Source organism: Pseudopodoces humilis, chromosome 2, assembly GCF_049639895.1.
Source record: "Pseudopodoces humilis isolate 2021_Gansu_Grassland_sample_001 chromosome 2, ASM4963989v1, whole genome shotgun sequence".
NCBI lineage: Eukaryota > Metazoa > Chordata > Aves > Passeriformes > Paridae > Pseudopodoces > Pseudopodoces humilis.
Window position 1 is genome coordinate 33,905,820 of NC_142201.1, and position 23,085 is coordinate 33,928,904.

General features: G+C 41.2%; 1 protein-coding gene across 2 annotated transcripts; it reads left to right on the forward strand.

Moving 5' to 3' along the window:
• Positions 1–13,246: 13,246 nt before the first annotated feature.
• On the forward strand, positions 13,247–22,530 carry AKAP17A (A-kinase anchoring protein 17A). Of its 2 annotated transcripts, XM_088051740.1 has the most exons (6): positions 13,247–13,287; positions 13,621–13,752; positions 14,093–14,835; positions 16,860–17,008; positions 17,638–17,878; positions 19,300–22,530. In XM_088051740.1, exons 3-6 carry the CDS (start codon positions 14,161–14,163, stop codon positions 20,194–20,196), a joined length of 1,962 nt encoding a protein of 653 aa, XP_087907866.1. In that variant the 5' UTR covers positions 13,247–13,287; positions 13,621–13,752; positions 14,093–14,160; the 3' UTR covers positions 20,197–22,530. The 2 variants fall into 2 exon arrangements, with proteins under 2 accessions (XP_087907866.1, XP_014105130.2); XM_014249655.2 differs by having other exon boundaries at positions 13,621–14,835.
• Positions 22,531–23,085: the final 555 nt, after the last annotated feature.

Sequence of the window (23,085 nt, forward strand, 5' to 3'; positions counted from 1 at the left end):
CCCCATTCTCCCAGGCCGGGGGTGCTGCCCCTGGCTCTGCAGCCTAGCTAGGCTCACACTGCTGGGAAAGAGTCAGGGCAGAAAGGGTCAGGAGCGTCACTGGGGTAGCTTTATAGCTGTCATTTTCTTGGGAATGAAATTTATCCATTTATCCATGCCCAGATCCTCAGCCATGGCCCTTTCCTGAGCTCCACCACAGTCTCTGCCCAGTCTGTACCGGCTGGTACAGTCTGTACCTACTGACCCCTCTGGGCTTCATGCCTGCCCCATCACTGGGGCAATGCCAGATGGCTGCAGGGCTCTGGGCTGGTACACCATCACCATCCTTGTCCTATCCCTGCTCCCTTGCTGGGTGCTGAGGGATTGACCTGCCACAGGAGGGCACAGCCCCACCAACCTCATGGCCACTCCTGGCTCCTGGCTTCCTCCACCCCACAGTGCCGTGACATCCTTATGGAACAGTGAAGAAGAAAGGATGCTCTTCTGCTCTTGTTTTAGCCACTGTCATTTGTGGACGTAAATAAAATTCAGGGCACAAAAATGAGGGAAAAATACAGCTACTCTGTGTGTGCATGAAGACGCAAGCACATGGTTAAAAGAGCATAGCTGATCAGAAAAGGAAGTATTTTTGACATTTCTCATTAGGATTTACCCTTTCACCAGAGAGGTATAGCTATGGACTATGAGGTGAACTCACTAGCTCTGGTGTTATATCAAACAGAAGTGGAGGGCAAAATCTGTAGGACTCCAGGCTCTGCTTTAGTCCTTTGGTGGGAGTTTTTACAGAAGGTATCAATTTCCTTACATAACATGCTATCCTTTTAAAAAAAGTCATATAAAAACCAGTGAAAACAATTGTCTCCCAGGGGTTTATCCTAAATCGTCAAGTAACTGTCCTGTGAGGAAAACAGTGAAGACAGAAACCAGACTTTTTCACATTAACTCTTTCACAAGAAAAACAGCTACCAAAAAACACTTCTCTACTAGCCTTTCTCTTCAGAAAGAACCTTTTGCCTAGTTATAATTGACTTCTTTATCTGAAATCCTTGAGAAGCTCTGTATATTTTCAACCTGAGTATTCATAAGCTGTGCATGCGGTAAACATTAATTCAATAATGTCTTCACAATGTTTAAAGCCACATATGTCTTTCCAGGACAGTGAAAGCTTTCCACAGAAAAGTCAATTTTTTCACCACATTAACCAGCTGACCATGGTGTGTCAACACCAGTACAGGTCATCTCCCTGTACTCTGTTGTCCCTCCAGCATCCACATCTCACCCATCTTCCCTTGTTCTCATCACCCCACTTTGACTTTCCCTCTCAGCAGCTTGTTGAATTCATATGCATGCAGGAGGACAAGAACAGCCCCTCTCCCTTGCAGCAAACTCAAGAACAAACAGAATAAACTGAGCAGCTCTCTGAGTTTTGGGTTTTGCTGTCACTCAGACCTCGTCCTACTCACTTCTGCTGTTGTGGGCACATTGCCCATGTTTAACACTAGTAGGTTTTTTGAAAGAAACACTGAAGAAAATATTTCTTTATGAAGCCTGATTTCAGAAGGCAAAATCTGACTCAGGCTCTTAAATTACAAAAGCAGTTCTAAAAACTTCAGCCTCTTCCTGAGATGGACTTATGTATGTAAAGTACTTGGCAGCATAAAACACAAGTGGAATTACACAACTGAGCAAGAGCAAAATACATAGTTAGCTAAAAAACCTACCTAGATCAGTAGATAAAACAATGAAACCCTGTTTGCAGACAAGAACTATTGCCTTAAACAGGGATTCTTTCCCAACTTTATTTAACCATGGTCAAGCCTGAATTCCATACAGACATTTTCAAGAGAATGTGGCTTTTTACAGTACAGCTTTACATAATTACACAATCAATACAGCAAAATAAAAACACATCACTTACAATCCATGGGACTTCGGGTAAAATGTTTTTTGGGTATGCAGGGGTTTGCCCTTCTGGAATTTGTTTCACTGACAGACAGAGCAAAGGTAGACTAAAACCCAGATTTAACCTTTTATAACTCAAAATAATATTAAGAAAGAGCAACCACAGTTTCACAAAACAAATAGGGCTGGATGGGTCTCATTTCTCCATATCCTTTCCCTATGACTGAATCAGTTCAATTTCTGGCATTAAATGTTTATCTAACATTTTCTTAGAATGATGGGGAGTATAAATTTTTCAGACAATTTGTTCAAATGCCACCTTTAAATGGAAAAAAAAAAACCACAAAAAACTTCAAGATGTGACTCTACTCAGTCTGAAGCCTGGAACTCCTGTTTAACTCACCCTTAACAGAGAAAATGAGCTCCTTCTTATCTAAGCCTTCCAAACATTTTTCTTCTCCAGTCTAGACAAACTCAATCTTTTCAAACTACAAATATTGAACAAATACTGCCACAAATCAAGTACTCCTGTCAATCAAACAAACTGTGGAAAGAGTTAATTTTGCTCCTAATGACTTTATAAATTCTAAATAAATTATTGTTTTACCTGATTTTTTTAACATACATTGAATTTCTTCAGTCTCATCTTACTAAATGAATTTCTACTGTAGGATGCCAATACAAACATCCGTTATATTATTATAATTCTTATTTTCTTTACTTTTAATCACTGACAAAGCTATTTTAGAATATTTGCTAAAGTAGTTCAAAAACCTGTTTTGTTACTCATGGAGCACTGTAAGGTTGTTTCACTCACCTTGCATCACAAATGCTGGAGTCACCATCAGAGGCATTTTTCCAGAACTGACATAGGGTTTGCAACTGTGAAATTCCAATGTTTATGTACCTTCCCTTTAAAGAAAGGAAAACTGCAAATAATTTCTTAAAATATTAAGTACTATGAAAGAAGAAGACGGAGATGAGTATGAGGGAAACAATATGTTGTATCTATATTAGCAGCCTGATCTGTCCCTGTTACTCACCCATAAGATTAATTTTCCGTAGTGGAAAAAACAGGTAACCTGTTTCAATAGTGCTACTTGAAGCTAGTCACATGAGTCCTAATCTGTACCAAGGCTCATGCTCTGCAGCTGATCAGACAAATGTCCAGTGTAGGATGGTTCCAATATGACACAGTTCTCCAAACATCATGAGTTGATCATACAACCCAAGCAGAAAGATTTAAGCACAACCTCTCAATATATGTGTGTTTATTTATGAATAAATTCTATAGATGTATTACTGTAATAACATATTATGTACATTATAAAACCTACAAGAAATAGGAAAGAAAAAGGATGAGATAAAGATGAAAGAAACACTACTTTAAAAATTCATATTTTTATTTTACTTGTTAATGGTACAAAAACATATTCTTCCTGCACTCCACTGAATTGTTTTTCGCACTTCTTGGGGTACAGACGCCATGTTTTGGAAACATCACATTAGGTAATGCCAGCAATGCCTACAGGATCCTTAGACCTCTGTTATTCCTGCAAAAACCATTTCTATGCTAAAGCTTCTTCCTAATGATAGTATTTGCATTTGTTTTCCTAATTTTTTAAACCAGAGAACTTCTCTGAACTGGTAGTAGTGCCCCATGATAAACAGATCATGTAAGAATCTTTCCTGACTGGTGCAAATATCTGAGACTGGGAAAAGGCTGTCCTTTCCAAGGTCTAGCTGGGATGTTGAAAGAAATTGTTAGCTCAATTATTCATTTGTTCCTTAGCAGATTGATCATTTAACATGAGCTCCTCTAAGGAAACATAATATATTAAGCAGTAGAAGATAGAAGCGAAATAGATGGGAGTAGTAATACACATAGCAGCTTCCATAAAACTAGTAAAAATGAAAAAAAATTCCATATGTCCAGCATGGCTTTGTTCATGCAAACAAGAAATACAAGAACCTGAAAGCATCAGAGGTGAAAAGATTCAGAAGTGAGAAGTAAGCTGGGGCTTTCCAAGAAGCAGAAGTCAGAAAGCCTGGTGATTAAAACCAGTACGTATTCAGAGCTCTTAATATAGAATCAAAAGCTCAATGTTAGTTTTAGATGTATTACTCTTGATAGAAAATAGAAGTACCTGGTAAAAATACTGGTGCTAATAATAATTTCCTATAATTAATGCAGTTCTGAATTAGTAATATGTAGTATGTTTTACTTGCAGATATGGCCCTCTCTCTTTCATTGGGCTACAGTCCATGCTACAGCACCATGTCTAGTGCTCCTTATCCTTCTTGAGGTTTAGTCAATCAATTTAAGTTACATTGCATTTTTCCTGTATTAGGTTGTTCTCCAGTTAGTGACCTTCAAGGTGAAACTTCAGTTCTGAATATTAATATTTTTCTTCTTTCTTGGCTATTATCTACATAAGATAAATGTTATACTATAATTATCTATGCATTCTTTGTGTTTTGCCTGTATTTAATTTCTCTTCAGTGGGGCACTGGAATAGGCTCCCCAGGGAGGCAGTCACAGCACCAGCCTGCCAGAGTTAGGAGGGCTTTGGACAATGCTCTCAGGCACATGGTGTGACTCTTGTGGCTTGTGGAGGAGTTGGACTTCGATGATCCTTGTGGGTCCCTTCCAACTCAAAATATTCTATGATTCTATGATTTTTGTTTTATCATAAATCAGATACACCTCTTTTCACCTGTTGCTGCGAGTCCCTAGTTACTCTGGAGCACACTGCTTGAGCCCTTGAGGTTTTTAGATTATAGATGAAGATCAACAAAGTGAGCAATGTGCCCTGTGTACAGAAGCCTTTCTAAAAGCCACTGTTCTTTACAAGAAATTTTCCTCACTTTGGTGAAACATCAAAATTTGCAGCCAACTTCCTGCACAGAGAAGTGGTGAGAGGAAGATGGGAAAAGTACAATGTAAGTTTTGTCTTTCTGCTGTTTCTCAGATCTACTTTAGTGCTCTACTTAATTGATGTGATTTTGAATCTGGCAGCAGTGTAAAACCCAAAGTAACATGCAGAAGCATTGACCTCAGTTGCTCAATACATAACTCAGTGCACTTACAAGTGTTGGCTGCAGAAGACCAAAGTGTGGCATGTGCTCCAGTTCCCACAGTTAAGTTGGGCTGTGCATGACTACAGCAGAGGTGTAAACAAATACTAAATTTTCCTTCTGCTTGTGGTATTTCAGCTCCAGCAGAGATGACAGAGTGGTGCAGATAACATCTTAACCTGAGGCAGTGACTTCTGCCTGATTCTGTCTGGAGAAGGAGAAGGCATGGGGCTAGACTCCCCATAACCACAAAATCAATCAGGTCAGCCAGGCTGGAGCTGGCAGACTGGCATTCATCTTTTGCATGAGAAAGGGCCCATAGGAAATGCTTCACTTACAGATTAGCAGATGTGGTTGTCTTTGACATCCCTGAGCCCAGCAGGACACCTGGACTTTTATCTGAAATAAAATACCTGACTTTAAGCCAACGTGGAAAGAATTGAAAAACACTGTATACAAATGAAAATTTCCCCAAGTACTTCTTACAAGTAACATCACACAGACTTAAATCCCATCATCATGCAGGTTTTAGAATATGCCTCACTAGATTCATGCCCGAGGTAACTGCTGGCTGAACAACAGACATCACAACATATTTTGCCCACTGGGCAGTTGAGATACTAACCCAATTTGCCTTTATCTTTTATACTCATCATTTAACAAACACTACCACATTTCTGGTGCCCAGAGCCTGTACTGAAAAGTAGAATTTGCTAGAAATCAAACACCTCAGATTTGTAACAGTGAACAGTGGCTTCTGTGCTAAGAACATCCTATTCTGACTATGCAGTAAAAATGTGCACTGGTTGTGCGCTTGTTTCCGTCTGGGCTGAAGTGGGAAATGAGTTTAGGCTTCCTACTTCACCTGAAGAATCATGAAGGTCCTGTGATCCTCCCACTGAAAGGATCTTAACAAAAAAAACAACTGTTTGATCCTTGGGAGAGAGAGATTCAGCACTTGTCTCCTGCGGAGAGCTGAAATGAAGACCTGAAATCTGTAACTGACTTCAGTCTTGAGTAGTTTCTCTTCTCCCAATTGACTTTTTAAAACCTTACTTAAGGTGTTTGACTCCCTTCATGCAGGTGTGCCTATAGGAAGCAACAGCTTCACATTTAAAATTTAACCACCAACATGTTTAATTATTTTTTTGATAGAAAGTCTTTATAGAGAAGTTTTGACAGGGAAAGAAATTCAATTTCAATCTGTTGGACAAACAATTCAACAAATTGCTTTTTCTGCATTCTGTATAGTCACTATCAGCTGTCATCAGCTTGGACTTGGCCTTGTGAGTTTAGCCTTATTAGGATGCTGCTTTATGCTCAAAGTGATATGCCATATCCCTAAACTCACTATTTTAGTAAGAACATGCCAGAATGCCAATGAAAGAAAGCTGAGCAAAAAAAGGAGAGCTGAGCTGAGACTCGGGAAAAACTGCAAACATTTTCCTAAAACTATACTTCCCTGCAATCTGCTGATGAGAAGAAATTGCTTAAAAAGAGTCATGGTCCCTGAAAAACTGATTGAGATCACAGGAACGATATCCACATTTGTAAAGAAAATTGGGATAGCCTGGCCCTGCAGAGAAGGGTGATAAAGTTGTAGGTAATCACTGTCATAGAATTTAAGTCCCCTTACAAAATCATAATCCACAATATACAATACATACATATACAATATACAATATACAATACATACCTATTGTGCCATATATATGTAAAATATTTAAACACATCATAGAAACACGGAATGGTTTGGGCTGGAAGTGACCTTAAAGACCATCTGGTTCCAACCAGCTGCTACAGGCAGGGACAGCTTCCACTAGGCAAAGGGTCTTCAAAGCCCCCTTCTCCAAATCCCACCTGGCCTTGAACATCCCAAGGGAGGGGGCATCCACAGCTTCTCTGGGGAACCTGTTCCAGTGCCTCATCACCCTTATAGAGAAGAATTTTTTCCTTATACTTAATTTAAACCTATGCTCTTTTGGTTTAAAACCATTCTCCCTTGAACTATCACTGCATGCCCTTGTACGAAGTCCCTCTCCACCCTCGTGTTGCCCCTGTTTAGATGGCATTATTACATCTCCCCAGAGCCTTTTCTTCTCCAGGCTCAACAACTCCAACTCTTTCAGCCTGTTCTCATAAGAGAGGTGCTGTAGCATTCTGAAAATCTTTATGGCCCACCTTTGGACCCATTCCAGGGGTCCAAGTTTTTCCTGTGCTGAGAGCTCCCAATATTCTGTGTGGGATCTCATGGAAGCAGAGTAGAGGGTCAGAATTCCTTCCCTCACCCTGCTGTGGCACTGGCCACACTGCTTTGGATGCAGCCCAGGACATGTTTGCCCTTCTGGGCTGCAAACCCACATTGTCAGGTCACATCCAGGTTCTCATCCACCAGCACCCCCAAGTCCGTCTCAAGAGTGCTCTGAATCAATTCTCTGCACAACCTGTATTTGTGCTTGGTATTGCCCTGACTCAAGGAGAGAAGGAAAGAAACATTTAAAATTGCCATCCCTCAGCTCATTAAGCAAAGGCTTTCTAAAAGAGGTAAAAAGTACTCTGGAATACTAGAAAGCTTTTGAAGCCACAGAAATATCACTGAAATCTAGGGGACATGCTCATGCACCTGCTTAATCAGCAAAGGGTAAAGTGGACAATTGAAGCTAAAAAGTTTTCAGGCTTTGCAGTTTTGCCCAGAGAGATTTATTTCCCACAAAGTCTTTCAAATAAAACCATCTGGCTTTTATGATGCCTTTCCCCTTATATAGGTGAAAGGGTCTTGCAATCATGATCTTTTCCCTTTCTAAATCATACCCTATGACTCATAATTAAGTCTCCTTGCACGAACCTAAATAATTTTCTCTTCCTTTGGTGAAAAGCTTGCTGCATGTGGTTATTTCATACCAAACTACAAGTAAGACAACAATTAAACTGTAGTGTAAGTAGCTGAAAATACACTGTTAAGTTAGAATTAATTACTTCTTCTATACTTAAAATTACTTGATAAAAACTTTTTACTTTCTTCCCACTTGCAGAAAACTGTCACTTTATCCTTGAAACAGGACTGCCATTATATTAGAGACAACTACTGCCCAAAGATATGAAATACATGGCAACCTCCCTTCTTCCTCTGTCTTCCCATCATGCCTATAATATTACTGTCAGTAGAATAGAGAAGTGCAGGTTAAACAGAAATAATGAAAAAATGCTTTTTCCATCCACTCATTGCACTGTTAGGAAAAACAGCTCACTTCCAGTGATGTTGTGGGTCTTGCAGCCAGAATACTGGAAACTCACAGGATTTATATGAGTGTCTAGACATGAACAGAATAAGTAAATTCTATACAGATATGGGTCAGACCTTCCTGTGGTGCAGCTCAAAACAAACTACACTATACCTGAAGCTGATGTCACTAAACCAATGATGATGTCACCTTACTTTTACATTTTCTGCCGCTTCTGGATGACACAACAGGCAACAGTACCTGAATATTTGCTTATTTGTGGCAAGTTCAACCACTTAATCTTTTTGGGAGCTTTCAGTCTCTGTCTGGACGTTGTTTGCTGTCTGATATTAACCAGTATGTAGCACCTACATGACTTTCAGAATTTTATGCTGACTACCCAGTCTTCTTATGCAAATTGTCTCTTTACTTGCTGATATACCTGGGGAGGGAAGGGAGGAGAATATTTAAAAATTAGTCTTGGGGTGACTTGTCATTCTGCAGCCCAGAATCACCAGACACCTGAGGACTTTTCCTACACAAACTTGAGTGTCTCTCTCAGCTGAAAACACACCTTAGGAGAAAATCAGTTAATACATGTACACCTACAAATGTTTTTATAAATAGATTGATGCACAGTGATGGATATAGAAGTATGTATACATATATAAATATATAAACACACGGAGATAAATATAAATATATGTCACTGATTTAGACTGCCTAATGATTATTTCAACTGTCTTAATATGCATCTTAGTATAAACTCAGTATCTGGTAATAGAAATGACAAGAAGATATTTTTTAAGATGTAATTAATGAGCCCTGCCAGCACATGCTGGAACATAATGACAGTACCTGTCTGCATTAAAAGAGCAGTGCTATGTGGAAATCAAATGTGACCTGGCTTCTTTGTTAAGCTTTTCAGATTCCACAATCAGGCCCTGGGAAATGAAAAAAGGTTGCCAGGAGCAAAAAGAGTGCAAACTCAGCAAAGCATTCTGCCACTGATTCCCCTGACATCTCTGATGAGTGTGTTGGGAAGCTACAGGCTGAGCTATAGACATTGTTGCTGAAACATAGAATTGATGCCAATCATTTATACTTATGCCAGGTCTACCAAAATATCTCTGGTCCTTTCAGACCAGGTGAAACTTCGAGTGGGCAGGGAAGCCTGAACCTACAGAGGGGATCTTATCTGCTTAAAAAATCTTGTCCTCTTCAGAACTGTAAGTCTTTAATTTTAACAATACAGTTTTACCTCTTTAAAAAACTCAGACTAATTCTTTATGGTGAGTTACTCAACCAAAACTCAACAGCTGCGCTTCAAATGAATCTTTTGGAACTTGTCAAGAGAAATATGCTGCTGAGGAAGGTTAGTGTTATTAACCTGCTGCTCTTTTTTTCTTCAGAAAAGTCAACAGTTCTTGCCTTTCACTCCATAAACTACTAAGAAAATTTTTGGATTTAAAAAGTGTACATAAAAGCACGAGATGCTTTCATGATTGGTATCAATCTGTAACATGCAGTACTATGGAGGAAATACTTAATTTTCAGGCATTAATTTGAATCAAATTAAAATATTTTCCCCTAAGCAGACAATGGAAAAAAAGTAGGAAAAAATCTAAGTCCTTAACATTTTGATTTATTTTAAGTGATAGTTCTTGAAATCTGTCATTATGTGAAAACATTTCAGGGATGCATGTATAAAAAACTGAAATATGCAATGCAGCTGATAGCACAGTATTACAACCTTTTAAAAAAAACATTGTGCTAACAAGTAAAGTACAATGTGTCTCGGCAATTAAATCTAATTTTTATGTTTTATAGGCTACAGCACACAGTAGTTTGACCAGACAGTTCACAAACCAATACCACAACAGATGCCAGTTCTGCCTCATGAAAGCAAAAAGCAGAAACGTTGCCATTTCTGTTTAGTGTGAGATAGATGGCAGTGGGCACAGGCACAGAGACAAATTAGTAGAAAATTAATTGCTTTGCATCCTACACAGTGCTTCAAGGCTAATTGTCTGTCATAAGGCTGTGTTAGAGAGAGTGAAACTGGATCTTTATATTGTCATATTCTATTGCTTTAAGCAGAATGAAATAATTAGACCTGTAGAGAACCAGGCCCAGGAAGTGATTATTAATTCTAGTTAACTGAAGTTTCCCTACATCAGCATATGTATTAATTCTAATGTTATGCATTGTTACTAAGGCAGATCATCTGTCACACCCACAAACTTCACTGACACAGTGATCCAAACAAGAAAGAGCAGAGCTAATGAAAGGAAATGGAATTATTTGTGGAGCTTTTTTTGCCACAGGAAATAAACCAATATATTTCAGGTTCATTCCTCTGTTCCTACCCACTTCAGGGATTAATTTTGCTTTGTGGGGAGAGGCGATTTAGAGCCTAAGACCAACATTGTAATGTCTATTCAAAGGTTATGCAATCTTTTCATTGGAGGGGTTCTGCACTCCTGCCTCCACTTCCAATTTCCATTCATAAACTATTCAACTGCACTGTGAATCATTCAGTTTTCCCTCTGTGGGAAAGAATAAAGAGATATCGCCTGATCAGTGACAACAAAAAAACAAAATCATATTCAAATGAACCACAGGGTGAAACATACTCTGTTTCTAAAAAGATATGTACCAGAAGCATTTCTGGAGTAGCAGCAAAGATTTGGGTGAACACAGGAGATAAATCATTCTCCAAGAGATACAGACAAGTTTTAAACTAAAAAATTTTCTTTTTCTTTGGTGTGTTTCCAAGAGAAAGGAAGATGAAAGGAAAGGAAATGGAATTATACTGTGTTGTTTTATTTTACGTAAACACCCACGTAACATCTTGCATGCATTTCTGGAAAAGACCACTAAGGTCTAGAAAACGGTGCATTTCAGGATGAGCAGAAGGAGTACACAGACAGGACCGTGTGTAGTTGGGAGAATTATATCTTCTTCCAAGAAAGGAAGAATGATCTGTATTCTGGCACGAATACAAAACCTAGTATCTGCTGTTTATAGCCTATTTTAATTATGTTTATGAATAGATCTCTAATATGTAAGTAACAAGCACTCCCTCTAGTGAAATTTTGTGGGATTTGCTGCTTTAACTATTGAAGGTTCAGAGGAGAGTTATTAAGTAGAAGCAGTATCTTCCATTAGACTCTCTGCTGAAGTCAGAAAAAAGGTACAAGCTTTTAGACATGACAGATGGTTTGTAAGGGCGACAGAACAATGTATTTGACAGAGTTGGGGGAAATCATTGTCTTACAGTAAGAAAGAGATTTATATGCACAGTTTCACTCAGATACTGTACCCCACTGATGTTTACTTTGCTGGTTCATCCTTCTGCCTTGTTGATGTCATATCCTTGCTTTACTGACCTTCACTTCAGATGCTGAAAGCCAAATGGAGACATTTCATTTATTCATTTAAGTATCTCACTGAAAAAATAAAAAATAGACTAACACATCCGCCAACATAAAGGACTGCATTTCAGCAGAGACGGTTTACCCTTTCTATACTGCAGTATTGATGCTTTATTATATCTTTTAAAAGGTATGTATCAATATCTCCTATTGCCCATTTAAATATAATGTTTGTAACAGGTTGTTTTTTTTTAGTATATCATCAAAATAGTCTTTGATAGCTTTTAAAGTTGTGGCTAATGGTCATGAGTAACCTCAGTGCTGGTATTTTGTAACTTTTCAGAACATTGTTCTAGTCTCTGAGTTTAAAATACAGATTATTGATTTCTGGCACAGTCTTGAGCAGCGGGGCTATCATTATGCACAGGATTCAAAATCATTGCCATATGCAGGGTTTCCCTGCACTGCTACTGAAACTCCCTGGAACATATCTGGCTTAATTTTTAGTGCTCCCAAGGTCAAGTTTGTAGAAGAAGGTGTGACATACAATGCAGCGGCTCTCAGACTACAAAGCACACACAGTTTCAAGTGTTGCATGGTAGCAGTAGTTCCTTGTTCTGTGTTTATACTACTACTTAATCATAACAGAAGCAGAGTAGGACCAGCAGTCACCAGCGGCTGCGGTGTGAAATAACACCTCTGCACAACAGCTGCAGTCTTGCTGCAGCTGCTGGATTAATGGTGACCTCCTGCACGGAGGTCAGTGGTGCTCCAAAGCCATTATTTACACCCAGCCTGTTGCTGAAGGTTTCTGCAGTCACAGTTTCTCCGGTGGTGGAATTCTGTCCGAGGCTAGACGTGGTGTCTGTTTTAAAACGGCGGAGCAGGGGCAGGTGACCAGAGCCAGCCCGGCTCTGCCTCCCAGGGGAAGGGTGGCCGTGGCTGTGCCCGTGTGTCCTGGGCTCACGGAGGGAACACAAGTCCCATGGAGCTCACGGAGCAGTCCTGTGAGGAGCGCTTGAGGGAGCCGGGGATGTTCAGCCTGGAAAAAGGGAGGCTCAGGGGTGACCTTATCACTTTCTAGAACCACCGCTTCTAGAGAAACCCCGAGCCCTGAAAGGTGGCTGTAGCCAGGCGGGGGTTGGCCTCTTCTCCCCGGCAACCAGCGACAGGACAAGAGGAAACGGCCTCAAGCTGTGCCAGGGAAGGTTTAGGTTGGGTATTAGGAGGAATTTCTTCACATGAAGGGTGATGAGATGCTGGAACGCGCTGCCCAGGGAGCTGGTGCAGTCACCGTCCCTGGAGGTGTTTAAGGAATGACTGGACGCGGCGCTCAGTGCTATGGTCTATTGCCACCGTGGTGTTCGGTCACAGGTTGGCCTCCATGACTCAGGGGTCCCTTTCCCACCGAACTGATTCTGTGCAAGGGGAACAGCGCCAGGCGGCGACCCACAGCTCTCCAGACGCCGGGTGTGCGCTCGGCACAGCACACGGAGGCTCCCGGCGACCGCAGGCAACGCGGGCCGTGCTTCCCGGGGGAGCGGAGTCCCCGCGGTCCCGGGCCGCGCGCCCCGCCCCGCCGCCAGGCGGCGCCGTCCCGCCGCAGCGAGGCGCTCCGCACGCCGGGGCCTGGCGCCACGCGGAAGCGGAAGCGGAAGCGGAAGCGGCGGCGGCGGCGCACGCGGGGCGGTGCGTCCCGGCAGCGGCGGGTGAGGCGGGCGCGGGGATCCCGTTCGGGCGGCGGGAGCGAGCGACGCGGTGCCGGGCTCTGCCCGCCGGGGGACGCGCAGGAGCGGGCGGGGGGGGCGCAGGTGCCCCGGGCATCGGCGGGGCGCGCTTTCCCCGCTGGCGTTTTCCCGGGGTGTCCCCGCGCCGCCCGGGCTCCGCCCGCCGGGGGCAGCTGCCGGCGGTGGCCGCTGGCTCCGGTGTGATTCGCGCTGCTACCCAGCCTTGTCCTGCGGAGGCTGCCCGGCGCTGCCGGCAGGGAGGGGCGGTGGGGCTTCGGGCTTTTAAATAAAAGGGGCGCTTTTCTCTCGTTGCAGACACTTTCCAGGTCTTCCTTCCGGAGAACGTGAGATCCGCCTCGGCGCCAGCCTGCTGGGGTTCACTGGTTGTTAAGTAGATTTGGGAGCGGTGTGACATCGCGCCGCCAGTCCCTTCCCTCCTGAGAAAGGGTAGCTGCTTTCTGAGCAATCACATACCAACTTCATGTATTCCTAAGACTGTCACCAGCTTCTTGTTTTCTATTCAGAGGCCTTACAGAGTTTTAATTACTTATTGGCTCTGGTGGTTGTAAAGTAATTTAAGATGTCTGTACTACTCGGTTGTAATTATCTAATTCACTCTTGTGTTAAGAGACATCGTTTTAACTTGGGAATGGTTAAATCACCAAAGAATTAAGTTATTTATGGATAAGGGCTATTTTATTTGACTACTGTTGGCCTGCAACTTAAACTTGCATCTTTTATTTTTTTATCCTATGCTTTTTCTTTGTTATGGCTGCTGCAACAATAGTTCATGATACATCAGAAGCTGTAGAGCTCTGTGCTCCCTGTGGGTTATACCTTAAACCCATTACAAAAATGACCATCAGTGTGGCACTTCCTCAGCTGAAGCAACCGGGAAAATCCATTTCGAACTGGGAAGTGATGGAAAGATTGAAGGGGATGGTGCAAACTCATCAGTTTTCCACTCTGCGGATTTCTAAAAGCACAATGGATTTCATTCGGTTTGAAGGAGAGGTGGAGAACAAAAGTTTGGTTAAATCTTTTCTGGCATGCCTTGATGGCAAAACAATAAAACTGAGCGGCTTCTCTGACATTTTAAAAGTGCGTGCTGCGGAATACAAGATTGACTTTCCTACCAGACACGATTGGGACTCATTTTTCCGTGATGCAAAAGATATGAACGAAACCTTGCCTGGGGAGAGGCCAGATACCATTCACTTGGAGGGTTTACCTTGTAAGTGGTTTGCAGCAAAGGAGACTGGCTCAGAAAAGCCAAGTGAAGAAGTCCTTATAAAAGTTTTCCAGAAATTTGGAGAAATCCGTAATGTGGACATACCCATGCTGGACCCTTACAGAGAAGAAATGACTGGCAGGAATTTTCACACTTTCAGCTTTGGAGGCCATCTAAACTTCGAAGCGTACGTTCAGTACCGGGAGTACGCAGGCTTCATCGAGGCCATGAATGCCCTGCGAGGAATGAAGCTGATGTACAAGGGCGATGATGGCAAAGCAGTGGCTTGCAATATAAAGGTGAGAGACTGCAGCCTTTTGTGTGGGAACCCACATGAAAGACCGAGTACAACTAAATGTTATTTCTGTAGTGCTTGAAACCTTTATCTATATGCCATAGTGATGACAATAGGCGGCATTGACAGCAGTAATGTAGCTTTATGGGACAGACATAACACAATTTTTAAAGGAAAATGGTGGTAGAAGAACGTGTTGTTAGACTACATGGCTAAAGTGAGTGGGATTTTGCTTTTTTCCTTAACAAGACAGTTCTAGAAATGAGAACTGCTGATGGAAGGATCAAGTTTATGAACACGATTTTCTAAATTGCTTTAGAAAAAATATGTTTGTAAATCGTGATTTCACTTAAAATTCCAGTTCTGAACAAGTTCAGAAAAATTTCACCACAAGATGGACTGTAAAGTGCGTTATTCTTTCACGCATTTACTACAGAGAGACATTTAGAGGGAGAATTTTACAGTCTCTGTATTTGGTCCCTGCATTGATAACTAGGCCTACCAGTCAAAGGTCAGAACTAAAAGGTTTAGTAGCATGTAGCCTGTCTGGTCTGGCAAGTACACAGTTAACCGTTAGTGTACCTGATATATAGGAAGGCCCCACAAAAATTTAAATGATAATTTTCATTTGTAGCACAGCTTCCTGTGAATTTCTTATGCTTATTTCATAATATTTACATACAGAGTTTTCCAGAAAAACTTTTCTGTAACCTCATTGTCTTAGAAATTACAGCTGTGACAAGAGGGAACAAGGCAGTCTGTTCAGATGTAGTGTCTCTGAAAGCACGGCCTCAGGAAAACTTACTCTGTTTGGAGGTGGTTTGTGCATTTGCATATTGGTCGAATGAAATGTTTGTGGATGTATTTTGATATGCTCAGTAGTCATTCATCAAACTAGGGAGTGTATTTCAGAAAAAAACCTTTTGAGTATTCCTTTGTGCCACGTGGGAACATGCAGCCATTTATTCAAGTTGTAGTTTAGTCAGTGTAAGTAAAATACTGTAATCTTTTATCTTGTTATCGAAGCTTATCAGTCATGGAGTAGAAACCGTGCTTTGACCTGGTGAAATTCAAACTGTCATTTACGTGCAGGGGATCAGGGTTCCCAAATTTAGTTTGGCTGAGCAAGAAGTCATGCTTTCCTGGGAGCTGCCCTGTTAGGACAGCAGCTCTCTGTCATACAAGGTCACCACACCTTGTCTGTTTGTCCCTATTTGTCCTCCCAGTCTGGTAGTGAAACATGGTTTTGCATAAAGCCTGAGTAGATTAAACTACAGAGGCTGTGTTCCTTGTTCTTTACCCCATGGTTAATGACCATGGATCTGTGGAAATGTGTTATAGATCCCTGCCTGCACTCAGAATTGGAGATTAGGATGCCAGGGCTGGGGTGTCTGGTGGTGTCCTGTTGCAGCACACAGCTGGACATGACCAAGGTGTGTTCATATATCCTGGAAGCTAAATGACTCTGAAGTCTCATTTTTCAGATGTGTGTGCCTGTCTTTCTTTCTGTTTCCATGACCTGGGATCTTCTGCCCAGTGTACCTCAATTTGGGAGTCTTGGTTTTAGAATTGGTGGGGAGGGTTGAACCGGGTGCTGAATGCTGTAGAACTATGTCTTCTGCTGAATTTAAGGATCACAGTTTCAGACAGAAAGGAAGGCCTTTATTTAAACCTATTTCTATGTAGTGCTTTACAGTCCCTGACAGCATGCATTAATTACGAGTTCTGTATGTGCCCATTTTGACACAGAAAACATTGGACAGACAGAGCCTCAGCCACACTCAGGTTTATTTTTGGTTGTGAGACACAGGAGTATGAAGTGGTATCTGATTTTGCTACATGTGTTCACACAGTTAGTACCCAATTACCTGATTACAATATGTGGTTCTTTCTCTGGGTGCATAGAGAAGCTCCCTTTGTTTTGAAAAAAGTTTTACACATCTGATTGTACTTACACCAAGGTCTAAGTTAAAATTGGCAGGTTGTAATTTTTGATTTTTTTCTTGTTTTCAATTGTATCATGTGAAGGTTTCTTTTGACTCAACAAAACACCTCAGTGATGCATCAATTAAAAAGCGTCAACTTGAAAGGCAAAAGCTTCAAGAGCTTGAAAAGCAGAGAGAAGAACAAAAACGTAAAGAGAAAGAAGCTGAGGAGAAACAAAAAGAAGAAGAAAGGTATTTATTGCTTATTGCCCAGTGATAGTTTTAACATTCAGGCATAACAAAACTACTCCTTCATATCAGCAACAAAAGATAGAAAACAATGAAACACAAGTTTCCCATAGCTAAAGCTGAGTGTGGTTATTCAGTTTACCACTTACGCTTATGTTCAGTTCAAAATATTCAACCTGCAAAATACTCAATTTCCTAAAAATCTTGCCATTAGACACCTATTTTCAGAGACCCTTGACCTTTAGCAGAAGCTGCCATTTTGTCCTAATCACAGAAATAAAACCCACCACCACTGCACACATTCATTGGCTTGGTATTTTTCTTCTTGCTGTGATAATTCTCTGCCCAGCTGCCTCATGTGTTGTTGTTGTCTCGGGTTGAAGTAGTTAAAAAAATTCTTTGCTGTTGTCATTTTTTTTTTTCTTTGAATTCCAACTTGTTAAGAATAGACAGACTATGACTGTTTGCTACCAGAAGTAAGGATTAAAATGTTCGGTTTTCTACATTTGTTCTTCATCAACATGACTTATTTAGAAACAAATTTACTTGAAATATAAAATGTATTGTACATACAGTAGGAGTTAGAAATTGTCCTTTGCCTAGATAAGGCAAAAATATTTATCTCTTTTTAGGAAGCAGAGGGAGCTTGAAGAATATGAGAGAGAGAGAAAAAGAGAAGAGAAGTTGCGCAAGAGAGAACAGAAGCAGAAAGATCGTGAAGTTCGACGGAATAAAAAGCAACTTGAAAAGCTTCAAGCTGAAGAACAGAGAAAACTTCAAGAGAAGATAAAGCTAGAAGAAAGGAAGCTCTTGTTAGCTCAGAGAAATCTTCAGTCCATTAGGTTAATTGCAGAACTGCTAAGCAGAGCAAAGGTAACTTCAATTTTTATTTCAGAAGCTAATGAAGAGCCCAACAGAACAAAGCCCTTTACTGGCTTGAGAGGAGGTGGGGGCACTGTTCATTAAACATCAGGTTTACTGTCTCTGCAGCTGCTGTTCTTTAGGCCAAAATTTCAGAAAAGCACAATGAAACAGTATTTCTCTCTTGGTAAGATATGCACTTGCAGGTAAATGGAAAGTGAACTTGAACTTATAGTCCTGAATAGCAATTTTTAGCTGTAAATTAATTGTCAGGTTTTCTTAAGTCTGATAAAAGAACGTGTGAGCCTGATGAAGTGAGCTAACCACAGAGGATAAGATGCAAGACTCCTTTTCTAATTCCAGTTTGGATGCTGTTTCCCGTCTGCCTCACAGCAATTCTGTTCATTGTTCTTTGCAGTTTCAGAGATTGAACTTCCATTAGTCAGTGTGTGAAATGTGCAGAATGTTTCTTCTGTAGGAAAAGTACTGTCAGCAAAGGCTTCAAATGTTAGATCCTGTCTCTCTAACAGTATTGTTATTTTTTTCACTGAAACTCCAAAGCTTAAGACTTGGATGAAACCATATTAAGGTGTACTGTTTGCAAGATGTTTTCTGTAGAACTGAAAAGCTGTGTGGAAAAGCAAGGTTTTTTCTTGATGCCTGGGCACTTCAGGAGTGTTTTTGAACTCAGTGCTAGGTACAGATAAGTTACATACTAGAAGAAGGGAGAAATGCCTTTTGCAGACTTTTTAACTTTGTAGCTGTGGAAGAGAAAGGTTGTCTGATGAAACAGAGAATGTGTTTCTTTCATTTAGAGAATTCTGAGATCTATACTAAGCCACTTGACTAGGTCAGAATAGAGAAAAGTTTGAACCTTCTCCAGTGTTGTGAGTTTTTAAAATGTTTGACAAAATGACAGTCAGTTTCTACGTAATGTTTGTCCATTTAATTACTTGTTTTTATGGACTCATTGTAAAGTCATCTATGAACTTTACAGATGGCAATCATCTAAAAAAGTTCTTCTCCATAAAATTTAAAACATTTTTAATTTGACTGAATTTTTAATTTTTAAATTTTTAAATTTTAAATTTGACTGAAACCTTCAAGTTTTGACCCTGATAAATGTATTTAAATAGTGCAAATTTCACATGTTGTTGCTTTTGGTTTTTTTTGTTTTTGTTTTGAAGAGCCAAGAAGGCAAAACTTTCTCTCAATAATGTTTCAGCTTACAGCAATTTTGGATTAGTGGGTTTTATTGGTTGATTGGTTTTGATTTTTTTTTCCCTTTAATAAGGAAACACCATTTTATTTTTGGTTAAGTTCTGTTGGTTAGATTTTATTTTCTTGCCAGATTGCTGCCTTTATGTTATGTTGTAACTTGGAAGCATGAGCAGGTATTTTTTTGTTTACTCTTCCTTTTGACTGTCTTTCAGACAGTAAAGCTTTTGGAGCAAGAACAAAATGAAGAAAAGCTTTGTCTTCAGCAGCTAGAGGAGAGACGAAAGCTCCAGGAGGCTGAGCTTAAACGTGTGGAAGAGGAAAAAGAGAGAGCACTGGGATTGCAGAGAAAAGAAAAGGAACTGAGGGAGAAACTACTGAACAATCTTCTGAGCAAGAAAATGGATGCAGTTAATCAAAACAAAGAAGAAACTGAAGCATCTCAGACTGATGTGCTGAAAATCCCTAGTGCTGTTCCCCACACTGTGTCATCCTGCTGCATCACTTCTACCTCAGGACAGGCTGTTACAGGCAAACTGGCTCCTGGCTCTCAAATAGAAGTAGCGTCACCTGAAAGTGTAAACACTCAATGCAAGTACTTGAATGGCAACATTCATGACAAAGTTCATGTCAAAGAAGGTCAGAATCTTCATACTACAAACTCTGAGAGGTGTTCTGACAAAAGAGGCTTGGGGGTACTTTCATGTGTTCCCACCAATAACCAGGGCCAGAAGAGCCTCTCTAGCTATGACCAGAGCACTTGCAAGAAGGACTTGCACTGTGAGCAGGACAAACGTGGAACAGAGCCAAGGAGAAGAAAGAGCCATTCATGTAGCAGCATAAACAGTGATGAGAGTAAGGGTAGACAGGAGAGCAGCAGACACAGAAGAGATGCGAGTTACCGGGATGAAAAGCATCGGAAGGACAGGAGGTATTACAGACACTCCAGCAGAAGTTACAGCCCTCGCCGAAGCCGCAGTCCTCGGCGAAGAAGTGCAAGCCCCAGACGTTCCCGTTACAGACGAACGCGCAGTAGGGAACGCAGGCGGGACAGAAGAGAAAGGAGCCGTAGTCGCAGAAGTGTGAGCAGGAGGCGGAGGCACCGGAGGTGATCACTGAGGGAGCAAAGGAGTACTTGGAGTGGGTAGTGGAGGCCTTGGCTCCTTTGAAAGGCTGTGATAGGACAAAAGGGCCTCAAAATTGGACACCAGACCTCATCGGCGTGACTGCTATAGAAAACACAATTGTTTCAACCAATTCTTAGCTTGCATCTAGTCTCTGAAATCAAGAAAAGAGATGCCTGATTTTTTTGACCTTCCTTCCTTTGTTGTCTCTTTCTAGGTTTCTACCACAATGTAGGTATAATCACCTGTGCTTGTGCTCAAGTTCCTAAAGTGCTAAAAGCCAACCAGTTTTCTTCAGTTTCAGTTTTCTAAATGTTCATTTTAGTGTATTTAGTTTTTATCACCTAATTTGGCTTAAGAAATACTTGGGTGCCAGTTATGGGAACTTCAGAGGTGACAAGCAATTACATACAGATTTGATTAAAGTGTTTCCTGGTGCATTCAATGAAATCATGTTTAATGAAGTAGAGGTTTTATTGATTGAGGTGGATAGCAGGACTTATTTTTTCTTAAAACTGACTATAAAGTTATGCAGGATACCTTTTAAACTGCTTTGATTCCTTCATGTCTTTATGATGCCAAGCTTTGTGGCCCAAATTATTCTGGCATGTGATGCCTTTGTATAATACTTTCCATGTAAGAGAGGCACACCTGTTGTAGGAAGTAACAAGCAGTGGTAAAATGGTTGAAAGTTGTTCTGATATTTTGTTGACATATTTGGGTTTGTTATTATTTCAGGTGGCATAGGGCTACTTGAAACATTTTTTCAGGTACATAAAGAGCTGAACATTGTCTTGAAAAAGGGGCCTTCTTGCTAAATTATTTTTACTTGTGTTGTTGAAAAGTAAGGCTGCAGTGTCTCTTGTTAAATCCATTTAAGAATACCTTTGCTTTTAAAATGCAGCTCAGGAATATTAAAAGCTATAATGTTACAGTGAATGAATTTATTTTGCATTTTTATGGTAAAATTAAAAAGAAAACTGTTTCCAGTGAACTGAAGTTGCTGTTTTCATGTGTCAGTATATTAAAATCTGCAGAAGTGTTGTGTTAAGAACCTGTTTGTTCAAAGCATCACTCAGCATATTTGAATAATGAAGTTCAGCTTCTTTTCTTGATGGTCCTGTTACGTTACAGCTGTGTCAACTCTTAATCCAGCAGGATGTGTGCTCTTTAACTACAGCCTTCAGATGCCATTTTCCTCACGCTGATGCGTGAAATCAAAGTGCATCCATTTCCTGGAGTGTCTGAGAAGCACATTAGTGCTGCAGCTCAGCTGGATCCTTGGCTGACTGAGTTTGTCTGCTTTACTTTCAGAATCCATCTGGGTTTGTTTCTTACTAGACCATGCTGCTGAAATCTTTGTAGTTACTAGCTGTGGACAAAAAAAGGTAAGATATTGACAACACTAAATTTTGAGGAGCTGTTGTGTCCCTCAAAGGCAGAGAGGCATAGACAAGTCAGAGGGCTGGGCAATCACCAGCCATATGAAGGGCAAGTGCTGGATTCTGCACCTGGGATGGGGCAACCCTGGATGTACACAGACTGGGGAACGAGACTCTGGAGAGCAGCCCTGCAGAAAGGGACCTGAGTGTTGTGATCCATGGCAAGTTGAACATGGGTTTCAGTGTACCCTGTCAGCCCACTGTGTCCTGGGGCAGATCAGTTACAGTGTTGCCGTCTGGTCAAGGGAGGGGCTTGTTTCTTCTGTGTCCTCATTCCAAAATCTGGAATTCTTCCCTTGCAAAGCCAAGAGCTCACTCAGCTTCTTGCCCTGTGTCAGGCAGCCATACCTGTCAGTTTAAGCTTAGTTTAAAATCAGGCTTTATTGCTGGGGAAAGCTCAGGTTCACTCTTAACTGGTAGTTTTTTCCTTCACTAGTGGAAAAATTTCCCCAGTGAGCATGATTGGTGTGGTATAAATACAGGGTGTAAATCCTATGAAACCATGGATTGGGCAACTTTATGCTACAGCATTGTGTTCATGCTTGCTTGAAAGCCTAGGCAGCAGTGAAAGAGACCTCTGAGCCCTATTTCATGTACTGAGTCCCAAAAAATGCCCAGTGTTTATTCCAGTGTTCTGCTGTCATTCTTGATCATTCTTAACTCATATGATGAGGCAGGAGGAGCATTTTCTCAGCTGTGAGAATGCACCTCAGTTGTTGCACTTGGCTCCAGGAGATATTTCACATCTGTTGCCACAATGTCGCCTTTATGTCCTTGCCAGAAAGATGGGATCAAGTGGGAACCCACTTGGCTTTTGAGGATGCACAGGGTTTTGGAGTGCACTGATCATCTAGTGATAGAAGGGATGTGTGACCTCTTCCTGGTGGAGGATGTGAACCCTGCTATTCACAGACTGCTTTCAGTAAGGTCTGTAGGAAGTCTGTGGGCCAGAGCTCCTGAGCTTCCTTTTCTGTGCAGGAGCTGGTGCATGTGCTCTCTGCATGTGCTGCTGCCTCATCATACTGTTGGCAGCGGCAACCAGGAGTGGTTTTTCTGCAGCCCTTGTGAAGCAAAGAACAGGAGTCTTAAAGGGCTAAGAAATCTTAAGTTCCTGTTGCTATGTAGAGTGTTATTGCATAGTCTGTTCTTATCCTTAAGGAATGTCTCCTCTTGTATCTGCCTGAGGGCTGATGAGCCTCTGCACATACAAGCCTATTGGCCTGCAATTTTCTTTTTATCTCCTGGCCTGAGCATGCACTAGGTGGCTCGGGAAGCAGCTTAGTCCAATGACAGCTTTGCTACAAGAGCAAGGCCAAAGCCCTTCAATATTATTGTGAATATTGATTATTGTGATGTTTTCTATCTGATTACTCCTGGCTGTGGTAAAGGAATTTTGATAATGTGTGAATCCAATTGCCAGCAGTAAGTGATACTA

What these genes read in the sequence shown, in the direction of transcription:
- AKAP17A (XM_014249655.2), top strand. Translation starts at nt 14,074, where the DNA reads ATGGCTGCTGCAACAATAGTTCATGATACATCAGAAGCTGTAGAGCTC. An exon ending in AAACAAAAAGAAGAAGAAAG is followed by an intron (nt 17,009 to 17,637) that starts GTATTTATTGCT and finishes ATCTCTTTTTAG; the next exon opens with GAAGCAGAGGGAGCTTGAAG. An exon ending in AACTGCTAAGCAGAGCAAAG is followed by an intron (nt 17,879 to 19,299) that starts GTAACTTCAATT and finishes ACTGTCTTTCAG; the next exon opens with ACAGTAAAGCTTTTGGAGCA.